Source organism: Dichomitus squalens (assembly GCF_000275845.1).
Source record: "Dichomitus squalens LYAD-421 SS1 unplaced genomic scaffold DICSQscaffold_105, whole genome shotgun sequence".
Lineage (NCBI taxonomy): Eukaryota > Fungi > Basidiomycota > Agaricomycetes > Polyporales > Polyporaceae > Dichomitus > Dichomitus squalens.
This window is the reverse complement of record NW_006766987.1, coordinates 31,913-47,867: the sequence shown is the minus strand read 5'-3', so window position 1 is coordinate 47,867 and position 15,955 is coordinate 31,913. Positions and strand designations below refer to the sequence as shown.

Genomic DNA, 15,955 nt, shown 5'->3' with positions numbered 1-15,955 from the left:
ATTATTGCGTATATTCATGCACCGCCCTCATGACTACCTTAGTGCAGTTGCTGGCTCTTGCGGAGCAGCTATCTCAGCTGGATTCCTTAACGCTATCCATGCCTGTCGACCCTCATCTAGAGACTTTTGTACGGTCTGTCTGGGGTATTGCTGCTTTCTTCAAATACCTTTCCACCATGTTGCCGCTGCAAGAGATACGAGTGGAGTGCTACGGCTCCTCGTTCTGGGCACTGGATGCGATGTTGTCTCAACAAGGTACTTCTGAGGCTTGCCATCAGTTGGAACAAGTTCTACTTGCGGTCCCCCGGAATAGTATGCAGTTCCGCATCGTTGGGGGCGGCAGGGACTCGAAGCCCTTGAAGGGAAACCTGCGGAACATGGCACTGAAGAAGCGTTTCCGGACGTTATGGAAGAAGGGAGCGATTCGGGTGGAGCTACCACGCTGTGAGTATGAGGACTGCGTCACCAATATCAATCAGACTAACCATCCCTTCTCACGTCAGCAACGGACACCGCACATGCCGAGACGACGGCTGCGCGAGGGCATAGCCGTCCCGTGAAAGCACTGCTCGTCTCGCCAGATAGCAGATGGGTTGCTAGCGCCGCTTCAGACGGAGCCATCATCCTCTGGGATGCCCGCCGGCAGGTTCTCTCGCGGGAGTGGTCCGCTGTCGGAAAGGTGGAGCACTTCGTGTCTCTCGCCTTCTCTCAAGACAGTCGTTGTCTCGCATCAGCTGGAGACCACGAACTTGTCGTGTGGTCGATCAAGGGCGGCGGAGAGGTCGACAGATTGCACGCCCTCCGGATGGAGGGCACAACCATCCGTGCCTGCTCTTGGTCTCCCGACGATGCGCACCTCGCAATTGGGTGCACGGATGCTACCATCCACATCCTCCATGGCCGCACCTTCCAGGAGCTACGCGTACTAAGGCTCGCGCGGGGTGCTCGCCCCGACGCTGCCGGCAGGGGACCCGGGTCATCAGTGGAAAGGCTATCCTTCAACAACGGACGGTGGCTACTGTCTGGTGTGGAGCGATTGCTCTTCGCCAACGCGCGATGGCTGCTGTCTGTAGCGCCGGACGTTTCGCACGGCTGTCGTCTCTGGGACATCGCGGCTGGCAAGTTACGCACAATTCTCCGTGGACATACCGCGTCTATCACGACAGCATCATTCAATCCTACCGGCACACGTCTCGCAACTGCGTCCATGGACCACACCGTCCGTATCTGGGACATCGAGAGAGCGGCACCTTTGGCGGTCCTGCGAGGCCACACCGGTCCGGTTCTAGATGTCGCGTTCTCGCCCGACGGTAAGTTCGTATTGTCCGCCTCAGAGGACCGGACTGCGAAGGTATGGCCCGCTTCGGGCGGACGATGCACACACTCGTTCAAACACTTCAATTGGGTGTACGCCGTCAGGTTCTCCTCCGACGGACGATACATTGCGACGGCATCGTGGGATCACACGGTGCGATTGTTCAGAGCGAGCGACGGTGCACTGGTAAAGAGGCTTTGGGAGCACGCAGGCGCGCATGTACGCCATCTGGCCTTCTCTCCCGATGGAGAGACGCTTTGGTCTGGAGCAGATGATGGGTCGGTGTCTGGGCGCCGACTCAGCAACATCATCGACGCATGAATGGTGAAATGTACGTACTGACCATATGATACGCGTTTCGAGCCGCGTCTATTAGCTCCATCTCTTCATATTCGAATAATCCAGCTATCGAAGTCTCTCAAAGGTTCGCTCTGTTGCTGTACTATAGCCACTTTCTTCCCTACTCAGTCCCGTTCACTGGCGTGCAAGTCCGTGCTTCCGAATGGTAGACCATGAGTACTGTACTAGCTGCTGGGTTCATAGTATACGTTCTGCACAGATGAGAAGGTTTGAGCACAACCATGATGAGGGGATACATGGTCATAGAGTGGGCATCACAGCGACGATAGATGAGCTACTTCATCGAAGCAGCCACCTGCTCCAGCTCTCTGGCAATCAGCGAATTCGGGCATGACTCCCGGAGTTGCCTGTCCAATCCAGTCATCAGCACATATAGCAGACACCACGAAGCAGCGGGTGACGCACTCTAGCTTCGCCTTATCGCCCCGCTCCTTGCACTCCTTCGCCGCGGCTCGCCAGTCGTTACATAGCACGTACAAGTCGGCACGCTTCGGGCCGTCGCATCGCGGGACATACGACAACGCCTCCTTCTGGTGCCCTTTCTCAACTAGATGCTTCACAAACGCCTCGTACCCGATGGGGCTCCGCCGCGATTTGGCGAACGCTTCGAGGCCCTCGAAGTCGTGGATTGAGGTCAGCGCTTGGAGCTTGACGTACCAGAACCTATATAGTGCCATCGTGGTCAGCGGCCGGCTAGAGACTGTTCAATAAGAACGGACCGCTTGTCAGGAACTTTGAAGTCGGACTTGATCTTGTCCGCTCGCTTTGCCATGCCGTTGACGAGGCACGTCCGAATGGTTTCGTTGACGCTCTGTCCGAAAAACGCGATCTTGCCGTCGGCTTCCTTCTCCAGCGTTTGCTGCAGCGTCATGAGGCGTACGCTCTCGTCCATCATCTAAGCTTTGGATAAGTATATGTGCCTAAGATAACAATTTAAGCGAGTCATACCTTAGCTTCAAATGACCTGTCCTTATCCTCAGAAAAGAACTTCTGAGCGGCCTTGACGGACGTAAGCTTCGCTGTCGGGTCCTATACGCATTGCATTAGCCACAATCCATCACCGTCAGGAGGGAGATAACGCACGGACGCGCTCGCGGCATCCTCGAGACATAGCACTGCACTCTCAACCCTCCGATCGTCCGAGTAATAGAAGTCCCGTAGCATGTCGCGATTCTGCTCGCGCGCATACACCTGCAGCAACCTGCTCGCTAGTGCCAACTTCGGCCCGCCTTCTTCGATGAGGCGGAAGAACGAACCGAGCGACAGCCGCTTCTGCAGGTGCAGAAGGACGTGGTACACTGTCTCATCGCATTAGCCTCGTGCAACCCATGCTCCCACAGAGCAGAAGAGAGCATACCCAGGTCCGTATCCCCACTCTCCACCGCCTTCAGTAGAGCTAGCTTATCTTCTTTCATGCTCAGCAGCAGAGGCACCTGATCCGACGCCTTCGTCTCATAGTCCAGCAACTTCGTCGCCAGCGCCGTCCTCCCCACCTCCCATGCCCTCTTCGCGATATCAGCATAGCTCACCCCACTACTCCCTCTGCCGAGCGTCTCAAACTTCTCGACGATGACCCGGGACAGCGCCTCGTCGCCCGACTCGAGGTCCGCGTTCTTGCCCGTGCCAGTCGTCTGCGGCTTCGAGCGGAGGATCTTCGCGCACGCCCAGTGCTTGAGCACCGCGTCAGGCGGCAGGGCAAGGTAGGAAGAGATGCGGAGCGCGAGGAGGTGGAGTTTGCGCGCCAGCAGGCGGGAGATGAGGTGTGTGGGTGAGAGCTGCGTGTATTGCGTGTAGGAGAGCGGTATCCCGATATCGTAGAAGCGCACGGCGTTGAGAACCTTCAGCGCTTGGCCGACTTGGATGAAATCTGTGGGGTCGTAGAGGTCAAGGAACGACCGACCAAATTTCGCGGCCTGGGTGGACGTATGAAGTCAGGAACATTGGGAGGGCACAGGGCAGAGCGTACGTTCAGCAAGCGCCGCTGCCAGTAGGGCTCCCATTCCCGCGCAGCTGCGTCAATGCATTCGTCTACTGCCGCTGCGAGCTCTGGACGCACGCTGCGGATACTTTCGTCCGCCTTCGGCGACCGCCTTGAAAAGTTCTCCCAAGCATCGAAAAGAATAGCAGAGGGCGATGTCGAGCCGGGACGGAAGACTGAGACTGAGGACGCTGCATCGCTTTATAAACGGGGGGTCGAAGGGAGTGCATTCGTGAGACGTACCGGGCACCTTTTGCACGAAATCGCAGGTGTCTGGACCGATGATACGGATACCGTCCGGCTCTGTTACGGCGAATGTCGACCCAGAGTAGAAGTATCTGGACACGTGTGCACATAGATATGACGGGTGATTCGAAGTGACACAGCATGATGGTGGACGTACTGCAAGGTATCCCCAAACGGTCCTACCAGCACTGCAAGATTGGGCCAGGTCACCAGCACTGCATCGTTCCCACACCACTCCACTTGATGTACGTCCCCGGACGCGCCTGCCACCATACTCGTGTCGAATTCGGCCAAGCTGCGCTGAAAGTCCGTCGACACGACCCAAAGGAGTCCAGAAAAGGTGAGCAGGGCGAGCGACTTGCCATTCGGGGAGGGAGACATATGGGTGAAGGGTCCGCGGGATATACGTTGGTCGAGGCTCTCGAGGTTGTCGACACTGTATATCGTCGTCTCCACAGAAAGTAGGACTTCAACATGTCGCGAGATAGTTTGGTCGGGAGGGATCACGGCCCATGACTGGGGAGGTTGTGACAAGCCTGCGCCACGGCTTGTATGCGCTCATAGAGATGATAGATATGATAAAACGTACACACCTGGATTGGCCAGCGTGAGTGGCTTCCCTCCTGACCACTCCTTCACCTCGAAGAACGTCAACGACCCTGTCAACGCAACGAGACCAGACTCGTGTATTCGCGCGTCGATGATCCCTAGCTCCCCAGCCTCGCTTCCAAGCGAGTATTGCTGGTATTCGCCTTGCAGGTCGTATATTCGGTACACACCCTCCTCATTGAGTACGACCAGTCGTTCATCGCCTGTCCAGCCGAATCGGACGATCTTTCCTTGGTCCCACTATGGGAGCGTGTGAGCGTGTACTGCCTTTGTACAAAAGAGCAGCAATTATCCACACTGAAAAGCAAGATGCCCTCTCCGGCCGGGGAGTAGATGGATATCTGCGCCTTGGAGAACGCCGGCGCGGCGCGGTTCACGGCGACGAGTTTGGAGGTATCGCGCATAAGAGCTGACGCGCCGCCGTAAGGAACACGTCAGAGCTAGTAGAAGAGCGCCATACCTATTGGTCCGCCATAACGACATCCTGCGACGATGAAGTCCTGCAAGTCACCCGGTAGCTTCCCTGGGATAGAGTACAGTTGGTGCCGCCTGTAGAAGACGGAGCCATCTTGCATGGCCTCCCATGACAGGGTTGGATGCTCTGTCATACCTGATGAAGAGTCGCACTAACAAGACCAGAGAAATGATAGCCAAGAACCAAGGAGTGTCAGTCAAAAGTTCAGACGCGCTCCGAAACTGTGTTGTGCTCGCGTCACCGAGCAAACGGGCGCTCGAATTGCCTATTCGAGCGTCACAGCTTTGGTCGCAACTCCAAATACTACTACTACTCTCTCTTCAGGCGCGGATGATTCAATCGGGGCGCGGTGGCACGTCTCATTCTCTTGTCTCACAAGCACTGCACGTACATACAACAAGGACACAGATACAAGAAGAACGTAGATACAAAGCCGTCGCTGCTAAGTGCTTTACTTTCATGATCGTTGAATTCGTATCAAGAATTCTCGTGGAACATGTGAGCCTCTTGAGTAAACAGATAGCAATACATTTTTAATAGGTAGAGCGTGCAATTCCAATGTCAAGAAAATCGTCGAGAACATACATTGTCACTAAGCCAGATGATTTGCCGTGGCGCGCGGCTGTATCAAACCATTCGATCAGCCGCCATGCCCCGAACAGATAGTTGTGTACTGGCCTCGCTGTCTGACACCCTAAGAACTTGTCTCGCTCGCAGGAGAAGTCGCGCCGCTGACCGAGCTTGAGGCGGTCGGAGCGCTAGATGCTAGTGTGCCCCATGCGGAAGTAGGCTCAAAAACCTCGCTACCGCTGAAGTAGCATATCACTACTGGACAGGCCGGAATGATTGGTCCTCCGGGATGGAGAGAAAAAAGGGGGGCGGTACCGGCAGGGCTGGCGACACCAGATGGCAGCGAGGTGGGCCAGCTCCACTCGACAGTATATGGAGGCCAGTGAGTGGATCCGCTTGAAGGGAAGGCAGCGCCCGACGGGAACGGTAGAATGAGAAAGGGGGGAAAGGCCAGCCAGAAGGAGTCGGAGGGGCAGTCGCACTCGAACTCGACGCGCTCGACTCAGAGTCGGTCGGCCATGCTTTCGTAAGTCCGCTAAAGGTGATGATATGTGCGCCCGAGGGCTTGCTGTACGGGTTGAGGGATGTCGTGGAAGTGGTACCACCTCGCTTTGCCACAGTGATAGGGCCCGCACTCACTAGAAAGCTATTTGAGCGTTAAGTCGGAGTACGTTACCTCGTACCTTGGTGAGCGGCCAGGAGCACAGCTAGGATGGCATCGAATGTCTGCATCTTCAGTCGAAAGCGACTGACAAGCGGGCAACTGAGAGAATGACATTGTATACAGTCCCAATTGTACTGACGCCAGATGAGATGAGGAGATGCGTCTATCCGCAGTTATTCTTACTCGAGAGAGCCTATGAGCACACCTGCTTGATGAGTGGTGTCCTGACCGACCTGGCCAGCATGATATCGGAGCATCGTGACCGGAGCACGGATGGGTTTTTCCCCAATCACGGACCATAGTAAAGACGCTGTAGATCAATCGTTTCAGACTGATGCCATTGGCGAAGTGACAGTAGATGCATCATACGTCCCATTGGTAAGGCTAAGCATGTGACTGTTTAAACTTGCGGTCACTACTACGTGGTACTTGTTCAGCGCCAGCCGGCAGCTGCAATGTACGTCCATGCTGCATAATCTCCGGTCGCATCCACGACTGCTTGCTTGGAGCATAGATTGTAGATCTGCTGAGTTGTGAGTATGGAATGCTACGCAACGACCCGAACTTTGACACCGAATACACTTCCGTATCCACAGCAGACGAAGCCAGCGCAACTGCTACGGTCTTGAGGTCGGTTTGCTGAGCGCTGTGTGTGTAACAAACGCGTTCCGTGTCATCGCGTAAGCGTTCTGTTGAACACAGCATTATCAGTGAAAGCAACTGAGATCCCACACAATCACGCCGCAGCGTGAACAGATGATGGGCTTACTGGCATGGCGGCAGATGCCAAGTAGATCCCGACTGGTGTGTCTGACTCGTGTTAGTAGTAAGGCAAAGATCAGCATAAAGGACCAATACAAACCAGATGCATAGAATGTGAGTTGAATACGCTGGCGCATGCCTCCAGATTCCCCCGAGTCAGGTGTGATGATGTAGGTGCGGGTGGACAACAATTGGCTCAGTGCGGCGACGGCAAACTATTCGAGAGAAATATGCCTTCGAATTACCGACTCACATCCTACAAGCATTACAGCGCGCCAGTATCATACTATCGATAACCTCTCGCTGGGCATGTGCGGCGAAGAGATAGAAGGTAGACTAGCCATTTTACGTAGGCTTGAACATGGATGACTCCGAGTCCGGGTTCGAAGAGAGGCCGAAGGCTATGCAGGCGCTTCTGTAGCGCCTGGCGCTCATCCCGCCGTAAGTAAGTAGACGGAATAAAGAGTCTTTGAACCTGTCTAATACATAAGTAGTCTCAGCGCTCTAGTGTCGCGTGTCCCCTTCCTAATCCGGAACCGCCCACGCGACAGCTTCTTAAAAGCCACGCACATGCGACCGCGCCACCTCCCATTCGACGCGCGGCGATATGGCAGACTCATCTTCCAAGTTCATTCAGCTTTTGTCTAATGTCTAGGACTCTTCAAGAAATCCCCGAGGGATCTTCTTACAGACGATGATGCTGTGGGCTCTAACTATCGGTAATCGAACAGGACTTACAAGCAAGTCGCTACATGCCAGAGTATGCTGCAGCGCACCCGCTTGCCCACAAGTGCAACTCTCGAGTAAGCCATGCGCTGATTTTGTATCATGGGTAGGCTTGCTGATATCACAGATAATCCAGACAGTGAAATGCTAAGATCACACCGAACAATCCTACCGCGAGAACCGACACCTTCGTATCCGCGCTTGTGAATCCAACTTGCATACCGAGATCGGCGGGGTGTGCACGTTGGTCGCCTTCTTCATCGCGTACGATCGAAGGTCCGAAGTCACGGATAGAGCGGGATGTGCTCTCAGAGCATGGTGGGGCTGTGGTCAATATTCTCTGGTCGTTCTGAGTCCAGTCGATAAGTCTTTCGTACAGGACGCTCGTGATGCAGCCACAAAACTCACAAAAGGCTGGATGATAGCGGCAGCTGCTGACGCTGATGGCTCATTGCTTGGCACGAATTGCATCGCGTCGGGGAAAGGCGATGCAGCAACTCTATTTGCCGCGCTTGACATTGCAGCATTCTCTTTCGCTGACGTTTCCGAAAACCGCCCACGTTTACCACCTTCCCTCTCCTCCACATAACGCGACAGTCAGACGAATATTCGATGTGAAGCAACAACTGAAGCACATACCAGGGTCTCAGGGGACCATCCTGTCAGACCATCCGCACCGATTACCACGAAGCCACGAGCCGCTAGCCCGGATCACGAAGGCGTCCGGTCACTATCGCGATCCTCAACGCGTTATACTCAGCGTGTGCTCTAGCTCACCTCCGACAAACGCCAGGAGCAGGCAGACGAGAGCTGCTCGAAAAGCGGACGAAGAGTGCATCGAGCACGCAGACGACCGGAGCGTGGGGCGACGAGGAAGGGGTTTGACGGCAAGAAGTGCGGCACGGGTCACTATATGAGATGCATTCCGGGGCGGATAGAGACAGGAGGTTCCCAAGTCTTCCTCCGAGTCCACGTTCAGAAGCGTCCGAAAGAAGGCCCTCTGTCAAACTCTCTTCTCGCCAAGACCCACGCCTGCCACGCACGTTCGTCGCATGTATGGCATTCAAGCATCTAGTCCCGCTCGCTCGGAGAGCATCGCTGGTGCGTATACTGACATGCATTCCCTCATCATTCGTGCTCTAACTGCATGCTATTTGCGAAAGAGTTGACTACTGTAGCAGCCGAACATTGTGTGCAAAACGATGGACCGCCGATCAACGCTTCGTGTCGAAACTCATATGTGATACCCGCTGTCTGATAACCCAAGGCCTCAGTCCAACAACTATTGAACGTTTGAACGACGACAACCCCATCCTGAGCTCATATCACACTACGGAACTCCAGAAATGCAGAGGCGCACTGGCAGGAACTCACTATGTACGCAACAATCACGCGCCTACGCAGATCGAAGTTGACATCGACAAGACAGCATTGCCTTGACACATTCTCTTGGCGTGCCAAGGCCTCAGGCCATCTCCGTGTCGGTCGGAGGCAAGGACAGACCAGCGACGTATCATCCACCCTGCTCGCATTCTGATTCTTGCTCTCTGACGGCCCCTGACGGACTCTTGCTAAATGGGCGACATGCTTGCTGCGTCACTCGTCTTCTTGTAGCGCTGAATGTGATGCAGCTCGGCTTCAAGTACTCTGAGCTCTGGTCACGATCTGATCCTGCGCAAACGCGCATGTCATGAAATACTCATACTCATCCAGGATCTCAGCGCGCCCATGAATGAGACTGGCGGCGAAGACTTGAAGAGGCTAACGGACTTGTGTATATTAACGAATGTTATATAGTATTCCAGGAGTGATAGGTCGAGGCAACATCCCACAGCACAGTCACTACATTAGGTAGTCCGTTATACTGGATACGCCCTTGTCCTCAGTCGCGACTACTGCACCGGCGATCCAGACACGGTGTTGTCCGCATAGGAGTTGAAGTCATACGCGATCAACGAAGCGCCGCTGACCAGGTTATCATCGCTCGGCGTCTCCTTAGACGACACCACCACGACGTAGACGACACCCTGCAAGCCGTTCGGAACCTGGGTCGATCCTTTGGCGTTGATGGCGGTGTATTCCACCGTCAGCCCGTCGATCCACGCGGCGTAAAGTGTACTGTTGCTGAAGTTGGCAGTGGGGAACGAGAGGCTGACCGTGGAGCCGAGTTGGGGCTGCGCGTTGGACAACGTGAGCTGGGGAAGCTGCTTGACGGGGAGCTGAGGATATTCTTGGGGGCAGGACTTAATGAAAGGCTCTGTACTCGGGCGGATCAGCGATTCTATCGGAATATAGCGTGGATGGACGAAAGCTCACGCGCGAGAGAGAAAGCGGCGCTCGGGGCAAGTGGGACGCTGAACGACCCGGACCATGGCTGCACCTTCAGCACGGACGAGCTGACCCATCCAGTATGGCTGATCTCCGCGCCGAGGATGGACTGCATACGGTCATGTCAACAACGCAGATGAGGGTGGCATCATGGACGGACATACCGCTGCAGCGGTCAAGTAATCCTTGTTCTGGATGAGGCTTGCAGCCCCGAGGTACGCAGATGAGCCAACGTTCTCAAAAATGCGCGACATCTTCGCGAACGATGTCGGGTCGTCCATCGATGTTCCGCTGTGTGGGGAATGCCCGTCAGGATCAGACATATCACGCTATAAATGACAGCAAGAAAACTGAAGAGACGCACAAGTCGTACTCGCAGGCGGGGGCGGCGCTGGCCCCGAGGGCTTGGGTGAGGAACTGGACGTGCGTGGCCTCATGACCCGCGATCTGAGCGAAGCGGCCGCGGACCCAGTCTGGGTACCCGGCGTTCTCGAAATCCTGTGCGGTAAACTTGTCGAGAGCCGTGTTGTAGAACGTGCTCTCGAGGTGCTCGAGCGTGAGCGCGAGCTGGAGGACCTGGACATCTACCAGGAGTGACGTGTCAGCCGGTCGAACACTATCAAAAGCAACAGGCGCAGCCTAACACTCACCGCTCACGGCAGGGGCCACGGGGGCGGCTGAGACGACGGCCGCCAACGCGGTGAACGCAAAAAGAATGGACGCCTTGAACATTGTCGTGGATGGCGAGTGGAACGGTCCGGAAAGCGTCGACGGGGATGAGTAGAAGAAGGAGCGAAGGAAGCTGCTGAAGGAATGAAGCTGCTGAGGGAACGCATCACAGAGGGCATATGCCTTATATATATGGGGAGGAGAGGCTCACAGCGGCTGACCTTGTACCCTTGGTCCCATGGTCAGCCGCATAGGTGCACCTACAGCAGATCCGCAAGTTGCTGACATTTTCCGAAAACAATCGGGGGTCTGGAGCAGCCACCGACCGATCTTACACACAAGAGAGGCTGACCTTACTCGCTCGGACGCACTGTGTTGCTCTCCGGGTTCCAGGACCTATTCGGGTTCCTGCACACAATACACTGGAGTGGTCGAAATACATGTGTATATAAGATTCCCCTTGCGTAGTTTGGAGCCATCCCGACTGTTGTCTCATTGCGCGAGTGTGCGGGGCGGGAGTGAAGCCTTAATGCGTTTATGGCCCGGAGGATGTGTGAAGATGCGTCGGAAGGTTTCATCGACGTGAAATGCCTTGGGCTGACGTCAAGTATACCGAGAATGCTGTGGAGCGATCGTCCCCCATCAGCTTAGAAGCACACAATGTATGTATGGGAGGATCACTACCGTACCTAGCACGACCGGAATGCCCGGGATGTCCGAGATGTCCGCGAGCGGAGGCTCTCCATAAGCTTCTAATGCGCGAGAGGAACATCGAGTGCGTTGTGCGTCCCGTGTCATATCATCATTAATTGGCCGACTTTCTGGGGCAGATGATGGTTGAAGTCAATTGACCGTCAAATGTCGTGGGGGGAAGCTACGCATACCTAGCAGGGGTTGGGGAGAGGCCAACCATGTGTATAACCTCGGTGTGTGCCCTGAAATACCTAGGTGCAAGCTTGCAGTAATAGCAAGGGGCACGTCACAAGAGTGGCGCGTACAATCGAACATGGATATTACGAACAAACGAAACCCCCATTACGTACCCAAGATAGACATGAGGCTATGCAGCGGCCGCGGCTGCTACAGAGAGGATATCCACACCGAGAGGAGGAAAGCTAGTCCTAACTTTCAAAAGTGCAACCTACCTTCCGCTCGCTGAGCAAGTACTGCCACCTGGCCCGCTCTCCGCACGCGTATTTTCGAGACCCTTCGCTGGTCAAGATCATATCAGCCGCAACGTCTCGGAATTTGCAATCGTGTCACTTCTGGGAGAACAAGCCCCTAGTGGTGCGTGTCAGCTCTTTGCGGACATCTAGCGAAACCGAATCCGCTTACAATGTCAATGCCCGTCGAGGGTCGCCGGCTGACCTTCAAGGCCATTTCGCGGGATGACATTTTTTGGGATCCTGTTTGGGATAGGTACCACGCCAGTACCAGAACTACGAGCAGAGTGCGATGTCTCCTCCTTCCCGGCTCTTCCCACCGTTTTGGTGCAAGACAGTGCTGCCAAAGCCTGCAAACAGCCCGAGCAGGTGTTGCTCGCATTCAGTTCCACGATACTGACGGGTGGAAGCTCTGTCTTACTGGGAGAACAAACAGTCAACGTCATCGTCAGAAGGCCTGGATGACTTGGTCTTTGAGAGCCGCTTCCCGCGGAGGACGCTGCATAGCGCGATGAACGGGATGAACGGGATGCAGAATGTAGATGATGCGGACACAGCCTGGCTCGGTCGCAGTGAACGTAGAACCAGGGTAGAGGCGGCTGGATATATGCATGCATACGTCTGACATGCCATTCGATACACAATAGGAATATGATGGACATACTACGAAGTGTCTGCAAAAGGCGTTTCTAGCACCACCAGGTGAGGCAACATCACCAAGTTCGCATTTTTCCCGCCCTAATCCACTAGTTGTACCTTCCGAGACGCATCTGCTACCCCGGTCATGTAGAACACAGTTGGAGTTCCTACGATGTTCGCGAAGCAGTCCTTGTTTCCAGTGAGAGGTCGAGTTTTGTGCGGCAAAGCCTGGCTAAGCAGGAGTTAAGTTGTCGGGACCATCGTTGTCTTGACAGAAGGAGAGGGAAAAGGCGAAACAGGTAGGAGTCGATATGGCCCATGTCGAGAAACTGTCAAGTGGGAGACTGCGTACGCGAGACATAGTAATCGGAGTGCGGTCCGAGTTGGGCGACTGACGTCGGCCGCGATCACCGGATCTACAGAGTAGCTCCGGGGCCCATGCCTGCCCGCGCAGCGCTCTGCTTCCTCTTACTTTCTCCTCTGCTGTACGGCCACGTTGGGACCCATGTCTGAACGTTGAACGTCAAACGCTGACGACGTTCGCGAATGGTGGAGCGCTGGGCGACAACACGCATTTCTGGGTGCTCTGGCGGATCCCCTGTGGAGCGGTGCACTTTGCAGGAACAATCTGGGAGTGTTCACGAGTCAATTCTTCTCGTCTTCAGGTCCGGTCATCATTGAGCGGACGGTACAGCCCCCAATCCTCTCACACGTATGTTCGTCCTTTAACGCTGTTCATTTAGATCAATGTTCTTCATCGAGAATTGGACGAGGGAAGAGTGTGAGGCTTCGCTACGCAGTCGTGTATATCGTCGATAGACGATCAAAACATGATAGACGGTAGTGAAAGGGGTTCAACAGTCATACGATACATACATGAGACATGGGACAAACAGGTCCGTCGCTGTCGGGGGCAAGAGAAGTAAAGTGGCATATAGTCTGATCACATTCTCGTCAGACCATGAGCCAGTAAGGGGCCTAGAAACTGCATGTCAGTCCCCCCGAATCGAGGCATAAGACGACAGTATCAGTTATGACTCACCATACACTGGCAGCACTGGTAGCGAACTCAATTGCATGAACTTAGCGAAGAGCTCCTCAATGCTAGCCTTCTTCCAGCGTTTCTCGGTCATACGGATCATCTCAGGAAACCAACCAGAGATCTGGTCCTCCTTGCCCAGCAGCATGTATGCCAACGCCTTCCCACTCATCCACGCGTGTACCATGCCATCCCCGGTATAACCTGCTGCGATCCACTCACCGGGAGCGGACGTGTGTGCTTCCTTTGCGCCAGCGGTGACCTTGTCAGTCGCTGATATGCGCTTCTGCTTCGGAAAAGACCGCCCAGACACCTCGTTGGGCAGACGACCGACCCAAGGCAACATGTCTACGGACACGCCCAGTATCCCGCTCCATTGCGCCTTCGTCCTGCCCAAGAACCATTGCGTCTCTTTGGGTGCGTTCTCGATCGTGACATCTTGAGGTTGAGCGTCTGCGCCCCAATTGTCCAGTCCGAAGTACTGTGGTAGCGCGCCGCTGAGGTAGCTCTGCCCGGCATGATTCACCAGGCTATCTTCAGAAATGCCCATGTCAGGCACCCCCGCTTCGTCGACCGCCATGGTCCATCCGCCTCCGAACATCGACTCGTGCTCACCGACAGGGAGTTGTTTGAGGTAGTCGTATCCAGCGCCACCGCGATAAAACACGAACGAGCGCAGCCCGGAGAGAGTGGTGCGGTGGAGGAGACTGCCTGGGCGTTGAGTGGACATCGCCGCGCGCGTAGGTACAATCTTCGCGATGAGGCCGGGGAGGAGATGGGCAGACCAGCCGTTGGTTGCGTGCACAACATGCCTAGTGCGAATGATACCACGCGATGTGTGCACCATGTAGACGTCGTCTTCACCTTCATTTGCGACGGAGATGGAGGTGCACGGGGTGTGAGCGTAGACCTTGAAACTAGAAGTATGTCAATGATCAAGCAACAAATATGGGTGGGAGAAACGTCTCACCGATCTGGGTGTCGAGCAAGGAGCCTTTCCAGGACGGAGGTAACAAAGCGGTAAGGATGTATCGCACCGCCTGAATTGGATATGCACCCGACAACCTGGTCTGATAGATGGAATGTCTGATGTATCACCACCAGAGGAGTGCAGAATCAGTAAACATAGTATCAGCGAGAAATGATGGCACCACCTGAATAGCCTCGTCTCGTTCATGCAGGTTGACATGTGAGGCTTGGCTAGGCATATCGGCCCTCCATTTGGCAAGATCGGCTTTGGCGGTAGCAAAAGCATCCTCGGAAGTGAAAACGTCCACATGCTCTGTCTCACGGTACTGGGACTCGCTGAGTATGCCTTCTGCGAGCGCGACGCGTTTCAGTTCCTCCAGATGAGCGTGTCGGAATGCGAACATGGCACGAGTATCCTTTTCGCCATGCTTCTCTTTCAGCTCGGAATAATCGTGGTAGGAAGGCGGATTGACGTGGCCTCCATTCATACACAGTACGTCCTAATGAGGGTGGGGCCAAAAGTTCTGAGCAAGATGAACAGATACCTGCCGGTTGCCCCTGAGCAAATGTCTCGAGCGTCGAGCATCACAATCTCGAGTGCGCTGTCTTGGGCTAGCGCAGTATAAGCAAAAGAGGTTCCCGTAATACCAGATCCAATAACGACTACGTCGGCATAGTCAGGCAGTCCTGCTGACAGATCATGGGGAATGGGTGTTAAAGGGACCATCCAAAATGACAACGTCGGGTTCTTGACTGGTACCCCAGGGGACTGCTCGACGCGTTTCATCAGTACCCTAAACATCCGGGCTACCTCTATGCTGGCGAAAAGGAGAAATTTGGCTTTTGAGACGAAGTTGCCCATGGCTAAGGTGCGAGTCGACGGTGGTCCTGCTAGTGGGGAGCGAGCGAGTGAATGCAATCAATCTCCTCAGCGCGATGCGATGCTGGCGCTTGACCTACCATGCCTTGTATGGTAAAACGCTGTCACTGCGTGAAGCGCCATATTACGGTGGCGGGGAACATGCTGGGAATTTGCGTATTCCGCGCATATCACCCACGGATTCCCCAGTAAATCCCCCTTTGATGGGAATCTGGTGGGAACATGCACATTCTCTCCAGATTCCCTCAACATCCCCAACCGCTTGTGCAGATTTCTATTATAAGGGGGACTTGCCTGCCCAAAATTACTTATCCGTCCGCGATGACGTCGTCGTATGGTCCCATATCAACCTGCCATCGCGTCCACATCTTGACTTCGTACTTCTTGCATTCCCTCCGTATGCCTATCTTCCCCTTGGTACGTCCTGACCATTGACTCTCGGATGGCAGCTGATGTGTTAACATGCAGGTGTTCTCTCATAAATACATCTGCTGATCAGGGCAATAGTACGTCTCTAGTGTTGCATGTGAAGTCCCAAAGTCTGATGGCTGCCGCATCTAGTA

The 15,955-nt window shown here is 54.8% G+C and overlaps 7 protein-coding genes across 7 annotated transcripts; 1 reads left to right on the top strand and 6 right to left on the bottom strand.

Moving 5' to 3' along the window:
- Positions 1-425: 425 nt before the first annotated feature.
- DICSQDRAFT_113987 (WD40 repeat-like protein) lies at positions 426-1,636 on the top strand (the record flags this gene model as incomplete). The annotated part of the gene is made up of 3 exons (XM_007371451.1): positions 426-444; positions 504-922; positions 1,034-1,636. Exons 2-3 carry the CDS (start codon positions 806-808, stop codon positions 1,634-1,636), a joined length of 720 nt encoding a protein of 239 aa, XP_007371513.1. The 5' UTR covers positions 426-444; positions 504-805.
- A 313-nt stretch (positions 1,637-1,949) lies between these two features.
- Positions 1,950-5,116, bottom strand: DICSQDRAFT_73019 (vacuolar protein sorting-associated protein 16; the record flags this gene model as incomplete). The annotated part of the gene is made up of 12 exons (XM_007371450.1): positions 1,950-2,022; positions 2,081-2,338; positions 2,377-2,570; positions 2,624-2,704; positions 2,759-2,973; positions 3,033-3,588; positions 3,642-3,844; positions 3,897-3,991; positions 4,057-4,435; positions 4,493-4,748; positions 4,805-4,917; positions 4,969-5,116. 12 exons carry the CDS (start codon positions 5,114-5,116, stop codon positions 1,950-1,952), a joined length of 2,571 nt encoding a protein of 856 aa, XP_007371512.1.
- Positions 5,117-5,677: 561 nt separating this feature from the next.
- On the bottom strand, positions 5,678-6,992 carry DICSQDRAFT_150810 (uncharacterized protein; the record flags this gene model as incomplete). Its single annotated transcript, XM_007371449.1, has 4 exons — positions 5,678-5,948; positions 6,047-6,191; positions 6,237-6,279; positions 6,987-6,992. The coding sequence occupies 4 exons, from the start codon at positions 6,990-6,992 to the stop codon at positions 5,678-5,680; spliced, it is 465 nt and encodes a 154-aa protein (XP_007371511.1).
- Positions 6,993-7,713: 721 nt separating this feature from the next.
- On the bottom strand, positions 7,714-8,940 carry DICSQDRAFT_158209 (uncharacterized protein; the record flags this gene model as incomplete). The annotated part of the gene is made up of 6 exons (XM_007371448.1): positions 8,869-8,940; positions 8,483-8,806; positions 8,345-8,406; positions 8,114-8,284; positions 7,844-8,054; positions 7,714-7,820 (listed from the first exon to the last, which is right to left on the bottom strand). Exons 2-6 carry the CDS (start codon positions 8,541-8,543, stop codon positions 7,714-7,716), a joined length of 612 nt encoding a protein of 203 aa, XP_007371510.1. The 5' UTR covers positions 8,544-8,806; positions 8,869-8,940.
- Positions 8,941-9,597: 657 nt separating this feature from the next.
- On the bottom strand, positions 9,598-10,765 carry DICSQDRAFT_150808 (uncharacterized protein; the record flags this gene model as incomplete). The annotated part of the gene is made up of 5 exons (XM_007371447.1): positions 9,598-9,962; positions 10,022-10,142; positions 10,198-10,324; positions 10,398-10,617; positions 10,684-10,765. The coding sequence occupies 5 exons, from the start codon at positions 10,763-10,765 to the stop codon at positions 9,598-9,600; spliced, it is 915 nt and encodes a 304-aa protein (XP_007371509.1).
- A 503-nt stretch (positions 10,766-11,268) lies between these two features.
- DICSQDRAFT_158208 (uncharacterized protein) lies at positions 11,269-12,588 on the bottom strand. Its single transcript, XM_007371446.1, has 6 exons — positions 12,530-12,588; positions 12,287-12,464; positions 12,038-12,215; positions 11,587-11,983; positions 11,392-11,523; positions 11,269-11,323 (listed from the first exon to the last, which is right to left on the bottom strand). The coding sequence occupies exons 4-6, from the start codon at positions 11,708-11,710 to the stop codon at positions 11,277-11,279; spliced, it is 303 nt and encodes a 100-aa protein (XP_007371508.1). The 5' UTR covers positions 11,711-11,983; positions 12,038-12,215; positions 12,287-12,464; positions 12,530-12,588; the 3' UTR covers positions 11,269-11,276.
- Positions 12,589-13,358: 770 nt separating this feature from the next.
- Positions 13,359-15,299, bottom strand: DICSQDRAFT_150806 (nucleotide-binding domain-containing protein; the record flags this gene model as incomplete). The annotated part of the gene is made up of 5 exons (XM_007371445.1): positions 13,359-13,482; positions 13,588-14,460; positions 14,514-14,629; positions 14,698-15,012; positions 15,102-15,299. 5 exons carry the CDS (start codon positions 15,297-15,299, stop codon positions 13,359-13,361), a joined length of 1,626 nt encoding a protein of 541 aa, XP_007371507.1.
- Between the last annotated feature and the right edge of the window lie 656 nt (positions 15,300-15,955).